The sequence below is a fragment of the Heterocephalus glaber genome, unplaced genomic scaffold, assembly GCF_053883595.1.
Source record: "Heterocephalus glaber isolate CG9 unplaced genomic scaffold, H.glaber_assembly_v1.0 deba00001504, whole genome shotgun sequence".
Classification (NCBI taxonomy): domain Eukaryota; kingdom Metazoa; phylum Chordata; class Mammalia; order Rodentia; family Bathyergidae; genus Heterocephalus; species Heterocephalus glaber.
Genome location: NW_028258324.1, coordinates 47,861,122 through 47,886,455, shown reverse-complemented (window position 1 = coordinate 47,886,455; position 25,334 = coordinate 47,861,122). Strand labels below are relative to the sequence as shown.

Sequence of the window (25,334 nt, the reverse complement as noted above, 5' to 3'; positions counted from 1 at the left end):
AATATTTTGGGGGACACTATATATATATAAGATGCATCTAGGAGTAATGGGTCCTATCACATTTGCTGTTCTCTGAGAGCCTGATGTACACATTATGTTTTCTCAAGGAACAAGCAAAGAGAAAACTATTCTGGGATTATGGCCTCACTTTGCCTGTTTGCTTCTGATTCTTCCTTGTGGATGCTGTTTTTTTGCAGCTACAAAGGCCAAAGATGTCCACCTGGGAGAAACAGCTGCTAAAGCTCAGCACTGATTTCTTGACTGCTTTTTGGATTGATGGCTACATGTCTAGTTCAGGTTCTTTTAAGATAAAAATAAATAATGTGAAGTAAATTATAGGTTAATTATATTCAGTTAATTTTGAATTATTTTCCAAATATTTGAAGAATCAGGAAAAGTAAAGCTTCTTCACATAGTGAATGTTTTCTGACAGAGATACTTGTGTCTCATCCATGGGGCCTGGTTTCTCTTCCACATAACTCTACCTTTCATACAAGCCCTTTACTAACACCGCAGAGAAAAGTAGAAATAGATTGTTCAGCATGCAATTTTTATTTAACTGGATACTCACTGTGAAAATAAACCCCAAAGACAAAGTGATGAGGAATATTTTACAAAATAAACACTGTCTAGAAATGAATCTTCAAAACGTGTAAGGCTTTTCTCTGTGAATGTGAATATGTGTCTCCCCGTCATTGTACTATAACATTGAGCTATGATCTGTAACATTGATCAATTGGTTTTTTATGCTTGGAACTGAATGCTAATATTATGAATCAGAACTAAGTCTTTTTAAATTTTTTTTCTTTATAGGGTCGTCATGTCAAAACTGGCCAGCTTGCAGCCATCAAGGTTATGGATGTCACAGGGGTAATGTATCTTTATTCTTATTATTTCAGTAGTTATATATTTGTAACAAAGGAGTTAGTGATAGAAAAAAATGTTTTCCAGAAAAATAATCTTCCTAAATATTTAAGCTGTATTCTCACTTATGCGTCACATAAAAAGAATATGCACCAGCTGACCAAGAAGACTATGGAAAAATCACTCTAATTAAATTCAGCACCTCCACACTGTATTAGGTAGTTAGAATGAATAATGTTTGCCAGTAATTTACATAAACATAACCATAGATATTTGCATATGAAGACAGAACAAGGATTTCAAGGTATTAAAAGAATAATACTCAGATTACACAGAAGAGATGGGTCTTAAGAGTTTCCCCAAAGGTCTACCTAACACTGGAGTAGACACAAGCTTATATGGTTCCAAAATCCTAGTAGGATATTTAACGTGAGTATTTTCCAAAACAAAATATTTTTAACCAAATAATCACATAACCACAAATTTTTAATTTGTTACAGAGCAACGTTGAAATAAAATTTCTCCCTGGATGATCAAAAGCAATCTAAGGAATAGATTTAAATACAATCTAATGCTTTCAATCCTTTTGCTAGATGTATTTAAAATATTTTAATGCCTTTTCAAGAATACAGACCAAAAATCAGACTTGAAAGGATTCACTGGACATCAAAAGCATGGTAATTATTTTCTATTGTCCTGGGGATTTTTCTAAGATGTCTGTCTACTTTACATGAAAGCTAAAAGACCAAAGTCTCCCTTTGGCCCAGAAGGGTAGAACCAAACATAAGTAGATATATAATGAATGAATCACACAGAAATATCAAGAACCAATACACAAATAAGAAAAACACACAATAAATCTCTATTTTAGACATCAAGTCATAATTTTTGGGCCCAGTTCATTACCTTTGATAAATACATGTTCTGTGCTAGTTATCTACCATAATAGCAATTTTACTAATTTTTGTTATGCCACACATTGTACTGACTTTCTTTCCTTGTTGTTGTTCTGAATTCCTCTCTAAAATATTTTTAAAGTTATGTAGAATTAACAAAAGGAAAATGTTTTGTTTGTATGTTTATTACTATTTGGATTACTATTTGGATATCTACTTTTTATTTGTCTTACATACATTATTCCAGTTTCAGAGGTTGCAAGCCAGTTGAAATATTTAATCCCTATTAGTCTACTAATTCCCCCAACCTTTACTGAATAAGAAACTACATGTGGATTATGTTAATTAGGGCTAAGCTGTGCCACTTGGAACAAGGTTAACCATGGCAGAAGTGTTTTGTTTCCTCTAGAATTTTACAGTTCAGTATGGCAGCAATGTGATGAGAAGATGGCATTTTTGTCTTCCTGCCCTGTCATCTAACAAACACACTGTCTCCGGACTGACAGTCACTTCATGGTTCAAGATGATTTTTGGATTTCCACCGATCACATTCTATGACAGACAAAGAAAAGAAAAAGAGGAGTAAACAAAAATGTATAGAAAGAGCCTCTTCCAGCACAATCTTTTCTATTTGCATATAGCATCTCTCCTGCTTTCATTGACTATATCTAACTACAAGAGAGGCTGGGAAATGTAGGCTTTAATATTACCAATATGTTTGGTTAAAAATACAGATTCTAGAGGGTATGATGATGCATTCCTCTAATCCTAACACTGTGAGAGGCTGAGCCAGGAGCACCATGAGTTCAAACCCAGCCTGAGCAATGTAGTGACCGAGTGAGATCCATTCTCAAAAAAAAAAGGGTTCTGTAAGTCAGAATAGAAGGGATATTGGAATGGTAAAATAGCAAAGTCTGATACATAAATCAAAATCAGGCCCTAACAGTCTCCACCTAGAAACCCAATGTAAATTTATAACTTTTTACAAAGTTCCAGCCACAGAACAAATCAGAATCTGTTTTTCAATTCTGCTTGTCATACTACTGTATTATCCTTGGATTGAATCAGATCTGCACATAATGAGATGCATTTGGCAGTTTGACAACTAATGGTTGTGGATGCAATCCAAGAAATCTGTGCTGTAGATTAAGTTCTGTTGTGTAGTTCTGTAGAACTACAGTTAAGGTCCATTAATCTTAGTGCATAAAGTTGTTTTTGATGCATAAAGTTTTAATTGCAAACATTGAATATTACTCTTCTAGTTTCAGGTTCTACTAGTGAGGCTTAAAATTGTTTAGAAGACCACTCATAATATTGCTTGACCACTTTGCTTATAATAAAAATATTACAGCTATTTATCCTACAATACATACTTTCAGGTTAAGAAGTGTCTATTCTCCTTTCTAAACTGGGTTTTACTAGGCAACTAAGCTCTATAGATAATGATTTCAAAATATTTTCTCAATTCTCCAAGGCTGGTGTAGGGCTAATGCCATTCTGCGTGAATAGGAGTGTCAATCTATTAAATACTATAGATGCTTTATAATATTTAGGTTCAGTTCTCTTGGCAAACCCATGTTCATAAGGACTGGTTAAGTTTATGTGATTTAGAGACATCACTGTCTATTATTTACCCAATGACCCTTAACAAAGAGAACAATGGAATCACATTAGGAAATGGTTTTCTTACTTCTGTGGTATCTGATGTGGCATCAAATGATTTCTGTGTCATCTCCTTATACATTACAGTTAACATAGGATTTCTTTGTGAAATTCATGTGGTATCTCTAGAAAACAAGTGATCCCAGTTTGCCATGCTGTCTTTTGTGTACCATGGAATGCTGCAAAAGCTTCTTACCAATTATTATAATTGTGCTCATTATAGCTGCTCTGTTAAAAACTGAGATGAATTCTCAAAGGTCATCTTTGTTGATTGTATGATGTGATCTGCTACAAAGTTGCTACAGTTTAGTCTAATGAAATTGATGAAATCATAATTTTGAAATTAATTTTTAAATTGTTATTTTTGTTCTATATCACTTCCTTTTTCATAGAAAACACCCACAGAGAGAAACAAATACAATGCCTATATCCTTCCAGTTTTAGAGATGAGGCATTTCCAAATTTGCCAACATTTGCTTCAGAATAAGTGCTTACACTCAGACATGCTCTTTGAAGTCATTTTAGTTCTCAAAATCATTATGGAAATTTTCCCATTTCATTGCTCTGTGAGGATTACTTCCCCCACTGGATTTGTGTACTCTAAATTTATCTACCACAGCTAAAAGGAATTGGAACTCTGGAGTAGTGTTTCTTAATTGTGGACTCTCAGTGGCCTCATGATGTCTATGAGACATGCAGTTTCCCAGGCCTGCTGTGGAATTTCAGGGTGCAACCTGCAAATCTGCCTTTTTATTTATTTGTTTGTTTGTTTGTTTGTTTTTTGCTTACATTATTTTATTGTTACATTTTAAGTATACAATACGTTTACATTTATCATTGGGTGCTTGTACCTGTGCATGATGTATCTTGGTTCTTATATTTTTTCCCATTGCCTGTCCTCCCTTCACCTCCTCTACCCTTCCCTATTTACAAAGACTTTGTTTCCATTTTTTCCTTTTCTCATAATTTTTCCTTCCCCTTCTTTCCTTTCCCCTTCCCCTCCCACTTCCCCTTCCCCTTTGGACCTTTTCTTCCTGTTTCAAATTATCAGTTATTCATTTTAATCATTTTAATCCTTGTTATTCAGTTTCTCACACCAGAGAAACTATTCGGCATTTACTCATGTGTGTCCTATTTGTTTCACTTAAGAGTATGGCCTCAATATGCATCCATTTAGCTATAAATGTCTCTAATTTGTCATTCTTTGTGGCTGAGTAGTACTCCATTTTATTAAAAAACCCCACATCTTCTTTATCCAGTTTCCAGTTGATGGGCACTTGGGCTGTTTCCAAACTTTAGCTATTACAAACTGTGCCACTGGAAACATGGGTGCACATATATCGCTGTGGTATGATTCTTTTAATTCTTTTGGGAAGATACCCAGCAGGGGAATAGCTGGGTCAAATGGGACCACCAGCCCTAGTTCTTTGAGGTATCTCCATACTGATTTCCACAGTGGTTGCACCAGTCTGCACTCCCACCAACAATGGAGAAGGGTTCCTTTCTCCCCACAACCCCGCCAGCATTTGTTATTGGTTGATTTCTTGATAGCAGCCATTCTTTCTGGGGTGAGGTGGCATCTCAATGTTGTTTTCATCTGCATCTCTTGAATGACCAGTGAAGTTGAACATTTTTTCATATGCTTATTTGCTGCTTTTACTTCCTTGCCTGAGAAATGTCTGTTCATTTCGGATGCCCATTTTTGAATTGGGTCTTTGAATTTGGGGGTCTTGATTTTTTTTCAGTTCTTTATATATTCTAGATAGCAGTCCTTTGTCTGAGGTATAACTGCTAAAATTTTTTTCCCAGATTGTAGGTTGTCTCTTAGTTCTTTTGGTGGTTTCTCTTGCAGTGCAGAAACTTTTTAATAAGATGAGATCCCAGTTGTTGATTCTTTGTGCTAGCTCTCGTGCTACTGAGGTTTTGTTCATAAAGTCTTTTCCTATGCCAATGTCATTGAGAGTTCTACTTAACTTATCTTCTGGCAAGTTTAGTGTTTCTGTTTTAATATTTAGATCTTTAATCCACTTCCATCTTAGTTTAGTGCATGGTGATAGATGTGGGTCTAGTTTTAATATTTGGCACATAGAAATCCAGTTTTTCCAAAACCATTTATTAAATAGGCTATCTTTTCTCCAGTGAGGGTGGTTGGCTCCTTTGTCAAAGATGAGGTGGCTGAGTGTGTCTGGAGTTGTTTCTGCATCTTCTAATCTATTCCACTGATCCTCAGGTCTGTTTCTTTGCCAGTACCGTGCTATTTTTTTTTATCACAGTAGCTTTGTAGTATAGCTTCAAGTTGAGGATTGTGATAGCCCCTGTCAGATTCTTCTTGCCTAGAATTGCTTTTGCTATTCTAGGTCTCTTCTGGTTCCAAGTGAATTTTTGGATTGTTTTCTCTAAATCTGTGAAATATATTGTTGGAATGTCAATCAAATCTGCCTTTTAAATAAGATTTTTCAGGGTGCCTCACACAAACCAAAGTTAGATGTCTGTTTTGCTGGAGTCTTGTATTTACTCTTTTCTTACTATCAGATGTGAAGAGGTTCTGGTGCTTTGATAACCTTTCGATAAAAACTCCTAGTATAAACTAGTCTCTTACAGTGACACCCTAAAGTACATATAAGACTTAGTGAAATAATAAGTTAATATTATAAGCTTTCAGTTTTAATAAACTTTCATGATTGTGTTACTCAAGACAATGTATTATAGCACCAAACTCCCTTTCAGACTGAATGAAGCTGAAAAGATTTTTAAAAGTATATATATATATTCAGATGATCCATGAAGTCTGAGTGATGCAATGGGGAGTTTTTTTCTCTTTCCATCTCTGGGCTCTGCTTTTTTCCCAACAGGTCTAGGCTCCTGATCTAAGTACTTCATTACTGTTTGTACTAGAAGTACCAGTCTAAATATCAGTGACTCTGCTTGGTTCACATCCTCAACCCTAAATCCATCTCTGATTCTCTTCAGTCATGTCAGATTTGGATGGCAAGCTCTGCAATTTACCATAGGAAGAGTTGGGAAGGGTTGACTCCTTAAAGAAAAACCTATTACAGAAACAGGTAGGGAAGAGTCTGGGTAGGCAAAAGCAGGAGAATGCCACTAATATATAGTGTCCTTATAATAGTATTTTAAAACTGATTTGATCCTTAAATAAAGTGTTTCTCTAGTTACATTATTTTTTACTCCAGCCAAAAATAATAGTTGTGGTAGCTAATCTCGTTTCTGGTGGACTTTAGCTAAATAAATGACATTGTGCTAGGATTAAAACTAATTTACTTCATGATTGCTTGAGTCTGGATGTTTGGTGAGAAAGAAGCACACTGGACTTGTTACTTTTCTAAGGAATATACTTCATTGTAAGAGAGAGCAAATTGGCTTGATGATGAAGGAAAACCCATCAAAATTATCAGTCTTGTCTGGGCCATTAGTTTTGATCTTTCATGGCTCTCTTATAAAGGGGATATTGTTCAGTCATCTCTATAGATGTAATATGACTAATCCCATAAAATTTGTGTAAGAAGTAAATTAAAGTGCTTGATTTGTAGAATATGGTGTGTAGCATATATTGTTATTATTACTACATCTCTTACAGACAGTGCTTCATTTTTCTCACAGCAACCCTGTATTAGTCAGTTTGCCTCTTGCTGGGATCCAGTACACTGATACTCACAGTTTAAAGGTGGAGAAGTTTAATTTGGTTCATGGTTCAGAGCATTCAGTCCATGGTTGGCTAGCTCCAAGGCAGGAACATCATGGTGGAAGGACATGGCAGAGCATAGTAGGGGAGCAGCATGAGCACAAGGGGTCAAGATAAAGTCAAATTTCCAGGACCCACATGGACATACCCAGAAATATGCTCCACCAGTCCCCCAGGTAGATCCCAAAGCCAATCAAGTTGACACAATCAAGCTTAACCAACAAATCACCATAGAAAATAACATTCAATACCCCCTCCAGCCTCAGGTCCTTGGGAAACAGTATTTTTTGCCAGGAAAATGATTCCCTCCCCAGTGACACCAGATAACCCTTTCTTCCTTTCCCTCAACTGGGTAACTTATACATGCATGACCTTAAGAACACAGCTCAAACTTGGGTTTCTTGGGGCCAATTAGACCAGCTACCACCTACTTCCAAGAGTAGTTATTTTGTAAACATCTGTGTCATTCTTTGACTTATGTCTCTGTCCACCATGAGACAACAGTAAGTTTCATTGTGGCAGAGCTTGAATCTGTTATGGCACATATTGTATTATCATGTTATTAGCACCCAAAAGTACCCCTGGGTAGGCACTTAAGTATTTTTTAAAATAATTCATTTAGCTGAGGGTTAACATACACAACAAATTCATTGCTGCCTATGGAATGTTGTGGTGGAGTCCTGACTTCTGTGGATGCTGCAATGAAGAGATGTGGAATTAGGCAACTCATTTACTCCCTTTGGCTTGTTACTTATATCTGTAAAAATGCAAATGCATAACTCCACCTTGAGATAATTTTAGATAGTACTCATATGCTTAATTCTCATTTAATTTTCAATACATTTTAATGCTTAAAAAACTGATTTAAACAGCAGGCTTCAAATTCTATTCTGTTTATCAACTCTGTATGCACTAATGCCAACCTCGTTATTTGTGCACTGGTTACCTCATTCATGTACCTCACTCAGCATGAAGATCTTCCTGAAATTTCAAGCCATATCCTTTTAAAATAACTTCTATCATTTGCAAATCACTGCAATCATCATGAAGTATAGATTTTTCTCTATCCTTCAGAACCAAAACAAAAGCAAAAGATATTGAAGAAAATATTTTGCTTTAATTTCTTTCATAAATTCTAATTTTATATTCTGTAAAGCGAGCTCTGTGTTGTCACTGTATAAATACATACTGTCCACTCAAACTTATAAAATTAAATATTTTTTGATTTTTTAAAATTCTAATTTTTGCCCGCTATATACTGGCATCCTGAATAAAATTTCTATTGGAAAAAATAGAAGGCTTTTGCTACTACAGATGACTTTAAACATTTTAAAAATCATATTCTAGGCACTAGTGATGATCTTTTGAAATTTTCTAGTGTATGGTCCTTTAATAACTGTTTGCCACATTCTATCAACACTGAACGTGAGGATGATAGGTACACAAACACGTGTGAGCTGCTACGGAAGGGGCCAAGTGAGCAGGAGTGGAGGTGGCTCCATCCAGTGTCCCAAGGTCTACACCTCCATGGGGGGATGGCATTTGTGAGGCTTTTCATTCATTTTTCCCTGTAGACTTCATACTGACCAGTCCCTCGGGTTGTAGGAATTGCACAGTTTCATACTTGTTTCTAGGAGTGAGAGTTAAATGTCAGGCAAACTCTCTGTTACAGAGCACATTATTATCAAATATCTTACTCATTCTGTTTTTAAATCCTAGCATATTGTAGATACTTAGTGTATTCCCATATGTAACAAATAGGCAATTTAAAAATCTGTGTTATCCCTTGAAATCAATCATAAGTAAATGTTATTGTATGCTGACGTGCACCTTTAGTTGGAAGAATAAAGTCAGGGTTTTCTTTATCCCTGGCTTCTAATGTTCCTAAATTTTTTTGACTAGCACTTTGGTTTTAGTCAACTTGGGTAACTGCTCTAGAGTCTAGTATAGAATTAAGAGTACTGGCTTTGGAGTTAGACAAATCAGAGCTAAATTGGGAAAAATCTGAGCTCTAACATTTAAGATGAGTAAACTTGGGAAAGTTACTTAACTTCTCTTAGACTCATTTTTCTCATTTGTGCAATCAGGTCATTTAAAAGCCTTACTTCATGCAACTGTTTTGAGTATTAAACAAGAGAGTGCACACAGCCTCTGGAACACAGTGAACATTACACTAGTTTGGCTTTGGCCATATTTTATGACCACCGTCCTGAACATTGTCTTGCCGTCAGAGGTCATCACTGGCTTAAAAGCCTGACTGAAATCTGTTTCATTTGAAAGCCACTGTCCTTTTCTTCATTTCATATCTCCTGGGAACCTGTTCTGTTTTCCTGCGTGGTGGAAGAGTTCTCTGAAAGCAGTAGAGAGGGCTAGTCACAAAGCACAATTGTTTTCCAGTGTCTTGCTGCATCATGACTGTTAATGTCTATTAGTCAAATCAAGTCATGTGGCCAAGTCTAGCTTCATGGAGAAAAGCAATGGACTCCACCTCTCAAATGGGTGCTGGGGGCAGCCAAATATTGTGGCTATTTTTTTTAGTCTACCACAAGTACTAAACAATAAATAAATTCCCATGATCTTGCGAGTAAAAAGTCTTTTTTACATTGATGCTAAAGTTATATTTAAGTAAACACTAAGCCCACAGAGGTAGTTTAATAGGTTTCTTATTCCCATTTACAGCTGAAAATAACCAATGTTCAGAGAGTTTAAATGCTGCACCTGAAGTCAATACAATGAATCAGACTAGATTTTGAAGTCTTCTGATTAATTAGTAGATCTTTCTAAAGTATTGGACTTGACTTATTAAAATTACTCTCCTTTTAAATTGCAGTCCATTTGATTCCACCACTTTATTTTTCTTTATGGCCCAGTGATCATTAGTTTCTCAGTGAGCATGAGCCCCGTGCTTAATACTTAAGATGTATGAATAGTTCATTTACAAAATAGAGGATGTCCCTTCCCCTAAAACTGTCTGGCCTACTTCTAGCCTCAGTTGACCTCTTCTTTTTGTAAGCCTGTTAATATATCTCCTTCAATAAGACATACTTTGAGAGTCTAGACTGTTTGTGGAATGGTTAAATGAGTTCTTGCCAAAACTGATAAGAATATTCTATTTCTTTGAATCATTTACTGCAATCAGTGACCTAGACTAGAAATATGAATAAAGAGTAGCCCCAGAGCCCTGATAAATTACGTACTCATTCACAAAAACATGGAAAGTAGAGATCAACATTGAATATTGAAGCTATACAGCCATGACCCAGTCATGCATAATTGTGTTTGGGAACAATATAATTTAAACTTAAGATTCAAGTGACTTACATTCCTGCCCTCCTATCTTTATTATTTATTGATTTTTTTATTGAGAAGATTAATGGTAATGTTTCTTCTGTGTTACACTTTATATTTTCACATACCTCATTTAATTATCACAAAACTGGGTTGTGTAATATTTGTATTTCATTTTAGATTAGAAAACTTAGGCTCCAAAGAGCTTGATTACTTTCCTGAGACCCCCACAGCCAGGAAGGGTTAGAGCTCAAACTCAGTATGCATCCTATCTGTCCACACTCACCTTTCTGATACCAAACCTAATAATGTATATGCATTCCTCATTGCAATAAAACTACCGCAGTTTACCTTTGCAAAATGATGGAGAGTGTGCTAACTTCAATCTGACTTCCAATACTATTTATTTTAGATTTAATTGCATGCTGAATTATACCATTATTTAACTGTTTCGTAAGCTCTTACTTTCTTAATGATATGTCAAACTTTTGTAAGGCACAGCATCCACCATCCTGTGGAGAACCCAGAAGGCAGGCAGAAAATACTCCTAGAACTAGCCTGACTTAATACTAAGAATGGCTGGAGCTGAGACTGTCAGCTGCAGTTGGAAAGTGACCTGTGTCTTGCATTACCTCACATAGCTGCGTTTTTAATTGAAGCAGCTGTCAATACCGTGCTGCCCACAGAAACCCTCAGGTTGGTTTTCTCCCCTTCTACTTAGGCTTTCCCAAAGTTCATCTACTCATACTTTACATTCATCCACAATTATTTGGCTACACACAGTGAATTTTAAAAAGCTAATGTGCACTATAGTAAAGCATTTGAGGTGTGCTGCAGGGACCCTTCAAAAAGTTGAAGGTCTTTGAAGGTCATTTTCTCCATATTCCTGAAGTGAAGGTATAGGTAGTTTTTGATAGCTGCAAGGAAGAATGGTTTGGTCAGCAGTGGGCTATCCATTCCCTGCCTCAGCCTCCAGCCCAGCCCCCTTACCCTTTGACTTTCTCCTCACTGATAGGGCCATATAAATCCCTTTAGCTGAGGATCCCAATTATATGTTCTGTTTTGAGATTATCTAGTCTTCCATTTGATTAAGCCATTCTCTGGTTTTCCTGGGCCTACAGATCTCCATTTTTTCCAGTAAAACATTGTATGGCTAGGAAATGTCAGCATTTCCTATTCTTATCTATTCCTTCTAACATCACTAGTGCTGCTCTAGGTTCTGGGCCCTTCGTAAGTCTTCATTTTTGTACTCACATTTATTCACAAGCACTCTGATTTGTGCTAGGAATTTGTATTAATAGATGAGCTTTTGGTCTTTGTCACAAAATACCCAACGTATACAACTTAAAGGAGGCAAAGTTTATTTTGGCTCATGGTTTCAGAAGTTTCAGTCCATGGTCAGCTGACTCCATTGCTTTAGACCTGTGGCAAGATTGAAACATCATGGCAGAAGGATGTAGCAGAGGAAAGCTCCTCACTTCAAAGTGGCTAGGAAGCAGAGAAAGGGTGAAAGAGCCAGAGAAGAAGGGTCAAAACCCCATGAACCACTCCTTTTAACTAAGACAAGCCTCTTGTTTCTATCACCTCCCCCAAATGCCATCAAATTATGATCCTATCAATGGATTAATCCACTAATGAAGTTGGAGCTCTAATAATCCAAAATCCCATCAGCAAACAACCCTTCAACACAATGAGATTTTAGGGGACATATCATATCCAAACCATTATATAGTGTGATGAGAACAAACACAGGCAGGATTACTATGTTTAGGATTGTTAAAAACTGGGGTTGGTGGTTCTAAGAGATGCTGTAGAAATACATGATGATCCAGGGAGCTAGAATAATGACAGGCCAGGTAGATCAAAGAGTTTTACCAGGAAAGCTTACAATCTATGAAGAGTCAAGTAACAGAGCAATTATGGCATAGTATGATACATATCTCCATATACTGTGTGAAGAAGAGAAGGTGCTATGACAAGATTTAATGGGGGTCTTAACATTGCCTGATAGAAGCAAGGAAGACATTGTGGGGAATATAAATTAAACCCAATCAGAAATATTGTGTAAAAATTATATGAAGAAAAAAAGAGGGAAAGGAGCCATTACACATGGGATAGTGCAGAAGGACCCACTGATGCAGATATCCTGGAAGAATCTATGCAGCTGTAGGGAGTAAAGGTGCACACAGGGGGGTCACCGGGGTGGTCCTTCGGGTCTTGGTAATGTAACATTTTACAGTCAGGCATAGTCCTCACTTACTGCTGCATGTAAAGCGCTTAATCTTGGGACAGAAACTTTTCTACAAACCTCAACAATAAAGCACTGTTTTGCAGTCCAACTGACATGTACACATCAATAAAATAAAATTATGGAAGAACATACATTTTCTACTAGTAATGCCAGGGCCAAGTTTGCAGACTCCAAGTTGAAACTCAGAATGAATGAAACTTCAACATCAGGAAACAGTGTAGGAGAGTTGTCTCTTTTTGTATCTTCGACCACTGCATTTCCCCTTTCCTTTTCATGTTTAGTTTCCTGAAGGTGATGTGGGTACTCCTGCTTTGTGAACTTCCTCAGATCTAGAGAACTTACTTTGCCCCCTCTCCCATCTGACTTTCATCATCTTCAATCAGTCACTTCAATAAAAGTAGGCTTCAAAGAAAATGAACCTAACAAAATTTAAATCTGAGAGCCTATATTTTTTTCCCTTTCACTGTCCTCCATCGTTACTATAGCAGATACGATCAGTGATAGGTACTTGATAGACACAGTTCCCAGAGGCCTAGTGTAAATTTTATCTAATAGCCTGACTACCTTGATCTCCTCCTAGTAAAGAATGAGCTTACTTTTTACCACGAATTACATGCTATGTCTGTTACCTGTACAAAAAGAAGGACCCCACCACCACCATTTTACTACCAATGTGATGTTTTGTAAACTTTTTCATTTTAGTCAGATAATCATGCTCCTTTATCACCAAGGAAGAAAATCTTAAAATAATTTCATTACCTAGTTCATATAGATGGTGTTGAAGAATGAAATTCTAATAAAGACATGGATTTTCATGTTCCAATATTTATTGTTTCGATATAGGATGAAGAGGAAGAAATCAAACAAGAAATTAACATGTTGAAGAAATATTCTCATCACCGAAATATAGCTACATACTATGGTGCTTTTATCAAAAAGAACCCTCCAGGCATGGATGACCAACTGTGGGTAGGTAGCGCTATTCAAATCTGCTTTCATTACATGAAAAATATCCAGCACTGAATGGTCCATTTCTCTGTCCCCATGATGAGACTTGATTAAACAACTTCAAATTTGAAACCCTTATTCCCCATGATTTCCATAACATTGTTTTCAAGGTTTTCTCCCATTCCTTTGAAAAACCTCTCTATCTTTTGAGAATACCTACATCTTCTTCTATCACTTAATATGAACTATCCCCCAAACCAATAGTTAATTTCCCTGCATTTATTGACAGTCTGTTGTATTTTAGGCATCATGCTATTTAAGAATTATATTTATTCCAATTCATTGAGGTAGATATTATTATTCTTATTTCTTGGATAACGAAACTAAGATTTACAGGGAAGATAAAACTGTTCTAAAATCTGTGTAGCTAGAAATGGTGGAGCCAGGCATGGTGGCACACCCCTGGGAGACAGAGGCTGGAGGATCGCCACTGTTCCAGGCCAGCCTAGGCTACATAGTAAGTTCAAGGCCAGCCTGTACTACAAAGCAAGACCCTGTCACAAAAACAAATGAAAACGGTGGAGGTAGGACCTAACAAAGCTCTGTGTGATTCTTTCTCCTTATCTATCACTAATGTGTGGATTACTCTCAAATATAAATTCCAACTCTGTGAGTAAAATACCTAACGGTGTAGACACTCTGTAAAGGATGTTTTACTTTTCTGCATCCCCTGTCCACTTAGCTGTGTGCCCTGGATGTGTATCTTTCACAGTCTGTAAGAGAGCTCTGATTGACCATCCCACTAATAATAATTTCCATATGTTTGGTACCAAAACCACCACCTCTTATTCCTATGCTTCCCAGGCCAGATTGCCTTCTCACTTTCCTGGTAGCCGGATATCTGTCACTGGAGCTTTTATTATCTTAGTCATTCAGCAGACTTATAAATCCATCTTGGTTTGACCTTCCCTTGACCATTTTAGAATCACCCTTCTGGTGTAGGCCTGTTCTGTGGAGGCCTAGACTATGTAGTAGCCTCTTACTTCTCTCTGAATCTTAAAGCTCCATTCATTTCACATGATACTGTTGGATTAGTAACTCTAAAAATACCCTTTTAACCACATACTGTCTTGCTCATCTTCCAGAGGGCTTGGTATATGTCTAACACAAAATTCGGTGAATTATCAGGTGCCTACTAAATGCTAAAGATAGTGCTAAACTATGTGGTTCCAGGGATGACTCTATTTCATGGATAATTTTCAAGGAGCTCAGTCTTGGATAGAAGTTACTCTTTTAATAAATATGACATTTTCAGTCCAACGAAGATAAACATTTACAGTGAATGAAATTGGTGACCAAAAAGGGTATAATAATGTCAGCTCAAAATCTGACAAGATTTTCATGTCATTTGATATTGAATATTCGGCCTTTGGAAAAGAAAACAGCTGTTGAGAATTCTTTTCCTAAAAAACCCATTTCCAAATTTTAAATAGAACTACAGTTTAGAGTAAGTAAATCCATTTAATCTGATAACATTAGTTGTATATATTTTATGTGATTCTTGAAAAAGTTATTTTAGATTTTAATTGTGGCCTCTAAATGTATAACGGGAGTACATGTGAAGATAAAAAATGTAAAAGTAGTAGGAAAAAATAAATGAGACTGTACTCCTAGAGAGAGATGTATAACAACAAATGAATAAACTAGAAGACAGAATTTTGATGGACTTGACTTTATCAATTTAAAATTTTTTTCAATTCCCAAAATTACATGATAACGTAAGTAACTAATTTAGGTAAAATTTTCATTTCATATATGATGAGCAAAGAATTTGGTAGCCTTCAGAAATGAAGAATTTTCATAAAATCAATAGGAAAAATAGGAAACTACCAATAAAAAGATTGAATTAAGGAAAAGGCCACCACCATAAAAGTAAAGAAACATTAGTTACCAATAAAGATATTCTAAAAATATAATCTTACTAATATAAGTCCAGAAAGCAACAAGAGTTCTATACTATTTTAATTCACCTAGTAGATTGGCAAAGGATGAATAGACAGAAACAAGGGGATAGATCTCTTGTAAATGGGAAGGACTCTGAGAGAACATGGAGAAGAGGAGAGGTAGGAGAAAGGGAAATAAGTTGGATAAAGATGTGCCATCTACAGGAATCTTATAACCTCAATGGATGCAACATTATATGTCATAAACATGAGATAAGATTTATAATGGCACATCTACTGCTCCTTGAAATGGATATTGGTGCAACTTAATTCAAAAGCAGTTTCAATACACATAGATACACACACCTGTGCAACAAATGGGTACACATATGCACATACACACAGATGTACAGAAATTAAATATATATATATGTATATATGTCTTCCAAAAAAGTACCTTACTTTTGAACCAGTATTTCCACAGGTAGAAATGTATCCAAAATAAATATTTGGATGAGTACATAAAGATGTATGTAGAAATTAACCAATAGGAAATCACTGAAGGAGTACTATGGAGACTATTGAATTAATGTAGATCTATAATTATAAATGAATGAGTATGAAAAATTATAGTGGAATTTTTAAAGCCCTTTTTATAGTTGGACGTACTATCTTTTCATTTTGTTAAAAAATATATAGATGTGTTGACATAGTTGGGATATCTGGAATGATACTAATGGTATTGAAAATATTTACTTCTTGTTAGTAATTTCAATAATTTAATTTTTAAAACATATTTCTAAGTCATGCCTGCTTTTTCCCCCTAGTTTTCCTCTTCAGTATCTGAACCACTTCTTTTTTGTTGTTATTTTGGGCTTTGTTTTTGTTTTGTTTTGTTGTTCTTCTTTTCCAAAACCAGGGCCCTGACACAGCAACAGGTCTATGACTGGGTTACATCTCCAGCCTTTTCTAGTTTTTTAAATTTTGAGACAACAAGGCCTCATTAAATTGTGCAAGCTGGCCTTGAACTTCTGATTCTTCTGCCTCAGTCACCTGAGTAACTGGGACTATAGGCATGCACCATCACCCCCAGGCTCTGCTGCTTTTTCTTTTGCTTCTCATTGAGCTGCCCAAGATGCTCATAATGACAGCTCTCTGAGGGTAGGGATCGTACCATTTGTGTCTCAGTGTTTTCCTCAGTATTTGGAAAGTACCAAGCAATATGATGCCAACCAAAGCATTAATTTGTGAATGAAAGTGATATTATTGGTACAAACGTGGTTACTAACTACAGGTTCTTGGGAAGTTCAAGTTCAACAGAATTTGAAGAGGTGGCATGAATTGGAATGTCTGTCTTCTCAAAGGACACCTACATTGTCAAGAATCCAGCACTTGGCAGTGATCCCATATTGTTATGAGCTGTGACAGATGACAGGTAGAGAATGACAGCTCTGTCCCCAGTTCAGTGCCAGAACCCTAGAAGTCCCCTTTGTGCACCCTCCTAACCACCACTCCAGGGGGAACCACTGTCCTCTTTTTTTTCCTTCCCCTTGGTGATTGTGGGGATGAGCACAAGGCCTTATGCATACTGGGAAAGTGCTTTACCACTGAGGTACACCAACAGCCCCTATCCTACATTTTTCAGTTTTACTGATATCCAATGGACAAACAAAAGTTATATAATGTTGGTAAGAATGTGAAGAAAAAAGAATCCTTGCACACTATTGGTGGGAATGTACATTAGTACAGTCACTGTGGAGAGCATTATGATAGTCCCTCAAAAGAGAAAAAAATAGAAGTAGAGCCTGTAATTTCAGCACTCTGGAAAGCTGAAGCAGGAGGATCCCAGGTTCAAGGCCAACATGGGCAATTTAGCAACTTTGTGAGACGTTGTCTCAAAATAAAAAGGCCTGGGGATGTAGCTCAGTATGAAGGCCCTGGGTTTAATCATCACTATGGCAAAAATAAGCAAATCAATATTTATTTTCAAAATTAGAGGTAGAACTATCATGATCCAGCAGTTTCATTTCTGGTATATATCCCCCAAGAAATGAAGTCAGTATGTCCAAAAGACATCCGCACTCTGATTTGTTGCAACATTATTCACAATAGACAAGGAATGATAGCTATTTTAATTCTGTCTGAAAGGGTTTTCATTTAGTTAGAGCTCTCCTTGCAGGTTAAAAGTAAACATGAAGGTAGCTTTTGAACCACCTCCTACCTTATCACCTGAGGCAGCGCAGCTGTTATCAGGTGAGTCAGACCTGAGAATCGTTTCCATTCCTTTTGTGAGATGAGCAAAAGAGGATAGTAGCTTTTCCTAGATTTTGGTATTTATATACAAATTGTTGGTTGAGGGAAAGAAAGGGATAGTCAAGCAAAGCTTGACTTATTTTCAGTTTTTCATAATCCTGATTTTCTTTAAGCTAGAAGGAAAATTAATTGTCATTGTTTTCTGGGTTGCCTAAATTAATCGACTTTTCTAGGACCTCAAAGCTCACTAAGAGATGATATAAGTCCTAAATGCAGACATCCTAAAACATGACAATTTAGCTTGGTCTGAAGATCTGTGAAATGCACTGGAAGGCTTTGTTCGTTGGTTTTTGGAGTTTTATTTTGTTTTTTAATGAGCAAAAATTTCAGACCATTTCCAGATTGGCATTGGAGAAAGCAGCAATCCTATTTGCATCTGCATAGGGATAACAAAAATTGGGAGGTTTCATGGTCTGAAAATGAGCCACCACCTGCCTGTTCTTGCCCTGGACAATTACTCTTCCCATGACCTCCATGGCTGTAATGATTGGAAACCAGGAGCCTAGTTTCCAGTGTTCATTTATTTAATCACCATTCATTCATCCATCCTTCCAACAAATATGTATGCCAAGCACTCACTATGTGCAAGGTGCTCTTCTAAGCACTCAGAATACATCATTGAATGAAACTGATTAAAGCCCCCACTTTAACACAGCATACATTCTGGCTGCAGGCCACAAATAATAAGTACTATAAGAAAATAATACAGAGTGGTAGAAATTGGTGAGTGCTGGACTAGTACAGAAAGATTAATAGGGAATGAAGATGAGTGTTGCAGGGTGCTATGGGCTGAATGCTTATGTCCTCCCCAAATCCATATGTTCAAATCCTAGCCCCCATTGAGACGGTATTAGGCAGTAGGGCTTTGTTTGCAGTGCTGGAAATAGAACCAAGGGCCTTATGCATTCTAGGCAAGTGTTCTACCACTGAGCTACACTCCCAGCCTGTGAGAGGGTAAAGCTTTATAAAAGTGATTAGGTCATGGAGGTGGAGCTCTCCTAAATGTAATCAGGGCTCACACAAAAGGGATCCAGAGAGCTTTTTCACACTGTTTTGAAGAAATCAGCAATTTCTAGCCAGTAAGGAACCCTTACTATAAACCACTCATGCTGGCACCCTGGTCTAGGACTTTCAGCCTCCAGAACTGTAAGAAATAAAAGTTTCTGCTGTTTATAAGCCAGGTTCTTTGTTACAGCAATCTGACTGAGTATGACAAAGCGGTAAGTGGAATAATCAGAATAAACTCTATTGTGTAGACAGCTTGAGGAAAGGCATACCAGGCCTTCTGTTTTCTGGGACTAACAATGAAGCCACTGCACATGAAACAGAGTGAGCAGAAGGGAGAGATGTAGAAGAGAGACCTGGGTCCAGATCATGCAGGCCATACAGACAGACCATTGGCAAGACCTCAGTTTTATGCATGAATTGAAGAAGACATTGGAGAGCTTGGGGAGTGGAGTAAGAGTATTTGACCTACAAAGTGAATAGGCTACTTTGGCTGCTTGATTGAGAAACTGGATGGTACAAGGGCAGAAGCAGGGAGACCAGTTAGGAGACTGTGTTAGTAAGGTAACAAGTCCTGAACTTGGTAAAGGGGAGTTTGTAGGAGCGAGCACTTCCAAACCAGACCACCAGAGAGAAATCTTGCATTTACATCTATTTTCCTCACCTGAAATCAAGTACAGATGGCAAAGTATGACATTATTGGCCCCATATTCTGCTGGTTTAGCAGCTAGAAAGCCTAGCATGTGTCAGACTCGTGTCCATAGGAGAGTTATTCTGATCAGCCACCAGCAATTATACAGCAGCTTCTGTCACTGAGGATGAGGTAGAAGCTAGGAAAGCCTTGTAAGGGCAAGAGCACCATTTCTCTTCCCAGTTATCCTTCCATATGACAACAAACTAAGGTGGCCTTTGAAAAAGTAAAGGCAGTGTGAGAACATAATAATTAAGAAATTAATATCAGATTACAATATTGATGGGAACTTGTTTTCAGAATATAATAGTGTATACTTATTACAAGACCTCTGACACACTGTATTTGAGTCATTCTGTGTTAAAGACAGCAGTGGTAGGTAGCATTTATCACCTGCTTATCAATGGGCCAAGTACTGTGTTTGCCAACATCATCATATTTTTTATTGGATTTCTATGACTACTCTATAAATTAAATATCAGTCTCTCCACTTTACCAGTGAGGAAATTAGGCTCAGAAAAGTTCAAAAATGTGTCCAAGCACAGAGCTTGTCAGTGATGAAGCCAATGTGCTAGCTGACCACAAGCTGTCTAATGTCAGAATCAAGCCTTAAACCCTACACTTTTCTTCTTCTGTCATGAAAAATGGTCCTGATATCTAAGGTTGGTGTTTCAGTTAAGATTAAAGCTTTGTGTATAAATAAAGTAATTTTGACTTCACCTTTAATCTTTATTCCTTAGTTTTCCCAGTATTTAAAGAGAATAATAAGATCTGCTAGCTATTTAACACACTGCTATGAAGCCTAAGAAATACATCTTTAAAAGTCCATTAAACCTTTTGGAAATCTTTTATAAAATAGTTGCAAAGGTCACAGTTGACTCTTTGGATGAATAGCATTTTGTTAGGATTACGTTGATATAAAAATATAGAGACACATACCCCGCACCATCAAAATCAACACTTTCTAGAATTTATTCCCTGTGTTCAGACTAACTACATGAAGTATTTCCCAGATATTTCTTTGCCTGTAGCTGGAGGTCAGAGGCTTGTAATATCTCATTACCCAATATGTGTGCTGTTTCAGGTGTGTGATTGAATTATAATCTGTGGGAATTCTATCAATCTTATTGCAGAGATAAACTCTTATTTAGTACCAGCTCTTTGTGGAAACACAACTGCTTCTGATAATGGCCAAGTAATTCTCCTTTATCAGCTGCTCAGGGTCTGATCCGGAAATCAAAAAAGGGAGCTCTTTCAATAAAGATTCTAATCTCTGGGAAACAAGTTGAGCTCTGACACACAACATTACCATCTCATTCTGCCCATCGCAGGGCTAAGAGGCTCTCTGGGTTGCTGTATGCCATTCAGGCACCAGGAGTGAGTGAGAAGTACTATTCACTAAATGACCTAATTTCTCTAAAATTAGGGCACAGAATCACACATATATTGCCATCTCTTTTCATACCACCATGACAATCACAGGGCTAGAATACCTTGTAAAAGGAAATAAATTTGTAATTAGCTTCCAAAATGTAGTTGGTCAAGTAAGAGAGCAGATTATTATAGTGCAATGGCTTCATCAGCCATTTATTAGACTGCAGCATTGTAGACTGGTAGAGCTAGGAGGTCAGGAACGCTATTTTATGCATTTCAGAATATGCTAGAAGTTGGCTGCAGCCTGACCTGAGAATCAGAGACCTGGATTCTGTCCTTGGCAGAGACAGTGTGTCTGGTGTTTGGTTTCCACCTTGTAAAAATGGTAATACTGGACTAGGTCTGGGTTTGCAAACTGGAAACTGAGAGGCTGAGTATGTTTACTTTGATTCACATAAGATAGTGGTTTTTTAATTGTGCCAACATTAGAAAAATTGAGCAGTTTCACATAAAAGTTTGGATTCCTTAAAAAGTTTTGAAAAGTAAAATATTCTAGAGATATTGGGCCTCAAATAGCAAATAGCAGCAATATGTTAGTGTAGTCTATCAGCTGGTTAGAGGACACAGGCCAATTCTCACCAGAGACCCCATCACTCCTGTTGTGTTCCACACATACTTTGCTTCACACATTTGCCCTACTCGTCCAGTCCCTGTGGGATCACTCAGAATAAGATACTGAGATGAGGCACGCCCTACTGAGATCCTGAGTCAGGCAGAAGACGCCTAATCACCCCGCTGCAGACAGACAGATCTGCCCATGCCCTACTGAGGCCCCGAGTCGCACAGAACATGCTGAATCAGCCCACTACAGACAGGCAGGTCTGTGCACGCCCTACTGAGGTCCTGAGTCGCACAGAACATGCCAAATCAGCCTGCTGCAGACAGGTAGGTTTGCCCATGCCCTACCGAGGTCCCCAGTCCCACAGAATATACTGAATCAGTCTGCTGCACACAGGAAGGTCTGTGCATGCCCTACCGAGGTCCTGAGTCATGCACAAGACACAGAATAACCCTGCTGCAGACAGGCAGCTGCCTGGTTCCACACTACAAAGACACAGAGGACACCAGACCACCAGACCAAGGTAATGAGTCCCGCTGTTCCAGGCCCAGAGGTAGGGGCTTCTGAGCCATCATCCCACTGCTCCTGGTCCAGAGGAAGGGGTTTCCCGGTCACCATCCCTCCCACTGCTCCCAGCCCAGAGGAAAGGGCTTTTGGGCCACCTTCTGTCCCGCTGCTCCTGGCCCATAGGAAGGGGCTTCCAGGCCACCATCCCTCCCACTGCTCCCACCCCAGAGGGAGGGGCTTCTGAGCCACCATCCCACTGCTCCTGATCCAGAGGAAGGGGCTTCCCGGCCACGATCCCTCTGGCTGCTCCCAGCCCACAGGAGAGGGCTTTTGGGTCACCATCCCTACCGCTGCTCCCGGCCCCTGTCCCACCTCACCCAGCTCAGAGGAGGTAACCCCTGCAGGTGCTAACAGGTCCCCGCCCCAGTCAAAATGAGAAAACTTGTAAATAAGTCTCAAAACCAGACTTCCAGATCACCTACAGCAACCCCAAAGGGAAATGAGATGGAACACTCTGATACTCAACCACCTGGACCCACTGAACTGGCAACAAAAGGGGATCTGGAAAAAATGAAATCAGAAATAATTTCTCAGATAACAGGAGAAATTGTGCCCCTAGTGCAAGACATGATTAATAAATCTAGAGAGGAGCTCAGGAACATGATGGAATCCCAACATAAGAAACAAATGGAATCCATAAAACAGATGCAAATAGATTTCCAGGACATGAAAAACTTCACTGAAAGTCTACACAGCAGAATGAGCCAATGTGAGGACAGAATTTCAGATATAGAAGATAAGATTGCAATTAGTGACCAGGAAAAGAAAAATTGCTTCAAAATTATAAGGGAACATGCGAAATCAATCCAGCAGCTGCTAGATGATGCAAAGAAGAATAACATAAGACTGATTGGAGTCAATGAAGAAACAGGAAAGAGTGGAGATGACATAAAAAAATCTCTTCACAGAAATAATGACAGAAAACTTCCCAAGCAGGGGAAAAGAGCTTGACATACAGATAAGTGAGGCATATAGGACTCCAAATAGCCTTGATCTACACATAGGCATATAATTGTTAAGATTCCAGAAACACAAGAGAAGAACAAAGTTCTCCAAGCAGTCAGAGAAAAGAAACAAATCACATGTAAAGGAAAGCCCATCAGAATCACAGCAGACTTCTCAACACAAACCATCAAGGCAAGAAGAGCTTGGAGTGACATATTCCAAGCTCTCAAAGAAAACAGCCTCCAACCCAGATTGATGAACCCTGCAAAACTATCTTTCAAAATGGATGGAGAAATAAGATACTTTCATGACAAAGAGCACCTTAGGAACTTCGTGAATAACAAACCAGCACTCCAAAACATTTTACACAATATCCTAGGAACAGACATTGAGGATCACAACCCCAGGAAGCAAAGCAGAATGAACCCATCTGGCATGACAAGAAATTAAATGTAAAGGGGGAGAACTCAACAAAAAGAAAAAGTTATGGCAATGACAAGTCAATATGTTTCAGTTATAACCATCAATGTTAATGGTCTCAATTCACCAATCAAAAGAAATAGACTGCCAGAATGGATCAAGAAGCAAAATCCAACAATATGCTGCATACAAGAAACACACTTAATTCAAAAGGAAACTCATGGACTGAAAGTTAAAGGGTGGAAAACAATACTGCATGCGACAGGAACCCGAAAAAAAGCAGGAGTAGCTATCCTCTTGGCAAATCAAGTAGATTTCAAACCAACACTGATTAAGAGAGATGAAGAAGGACACTACATCCTTGTAAAGGGAAGAATCCAAGAGGAAGAGATGACAATCATAAATATCTATGTACCAAACACTAGTGTGTCCAACTATATAAAACAAATACTAACGGTCATCAACAGTAATATATGCACTAATACAATTGTAGTGGGGGACCTCAACACCCCACTATCACAAATAGATAGATCAATTAGACTAAAAATAAATAATGAAATACTAGAACTCAATCAAACTCTTGAACAAATGAATTTAACAGATGTTTACAGAGTCTTCCACCCCACAAAATCAGAATACACATTCTTCTCAGCTGCACATGGGTTATTCTCCAAAATAAGACCACATACTCACACATAGAACATGTTTAAGTAAGTGCAAAGGAATTGAAGTTATCCCCTGTATATTATCAGACCATAGTGCGATGAAATTGGAGATCTATAGCAAAAGAAACCACAACAATTTCATAAACACATGGAAACTGAACAACACACTTCTGAATAACCAATGGGTCACAGAGGAAATTAAAGAAGAAATCAGACAGTTCCTTCAATTAAATGACAATGACAATACAACATATCGGAATCTATGGGACACAATGAAAGCAGTCTTATGAGGGAAATTCATAGCAGTGAATATGCATATTAGGAAAACAGAATGAGCCCAATTAAACAACCTGATGCTGCACCTCAAGCTTCTAGAAAAAGAAGAACAGGACAACCCAAAGCTCATACAAGGGAGGAAATTAGAAAGATCAGAGGAGAAATCAATGCAATGGAGACTAAGAGAATGATACAAAAAAATCAATGAAGCCAAGAGTTGGTTCTTCGAAAGAATCAACAAAATTGACAAAACTTTAGCCAACCTTGTCAGAAAAAGGAAAGAAAAGGCCCAAATCCATGCAATTAGGAATGAAAAGGGTGAAATTACAGCAGACCCAGCAGAAATCCAGAGGATCATCAATACCTACTTCCAGAACCTATACGCCAATCAGATGGACAACACAGAAGAAATGGACAGATTCGTAGATACATATGAATTACCAAAGTTGAATGAAGAAGACCTAAAAATTCTGAACAACGCAATATCAACCAATGAAATTGAAAATGTAATTAAAAACTTATCAACTAAGAAAAGCCCAGGCCCTGATGGCTTCACTGCTGAATTCTACAAGACATTTAGAGAGGAACTACTGCCACTACTGTTTAAACTCTTCAGTGAAATCGAAAGGAAAGCAATACTCCCAAATTCATTCCTGGAAGCAAGCATCACCTTGATCCCCAAAGCAGAGAAAGACCCAAGTGAAAAAAGGAACTATAAGCCAATCTCACTAATGAACATAGATGCAAAAATCCTTAATAAGATAATGGCAAACAGAATGCAGAAGATCATCAAGAAGATCATACACCCTGATCAAGTGGGATTCATCCCAGGGATGCAGGGATGGTTCAATATACGAAAATCAATCAGTGTAATACACTATATCAATAGAGCCAAGGACAAAAACCA

At 37.8% G+C, this 25,334-nt stretch overlaps 1 protein-coding gene across 6 annotated transcripts in view; it reads left to right on the top strand.

Annotated features, from left to right (window-relative positions):
• Nucleotides 1-25,334, top strand: part of Tnik (TRAF2 and NCK interacting kinase) — a 397,016-nt gene that overhangs the window by 230,839 nt on the left and 140,843 nt on the right. For all 6 annotated transcript variants that reach the window (XM_004834596.4, XM_013071572.3, XM_004834595.4 and 3 more), the window contains 2 exons: nt 814-870; nt 13,505-13,630. In XM_004834596.4, the coding sequence (XP_004834653.1) occupies nt 814-870; nt 13,505-13,630 (183 nt within the window). The remainder of the gene's footprint in view (nt 1-813; nt 871-13,504; nt 13,631-25,334) is intronic.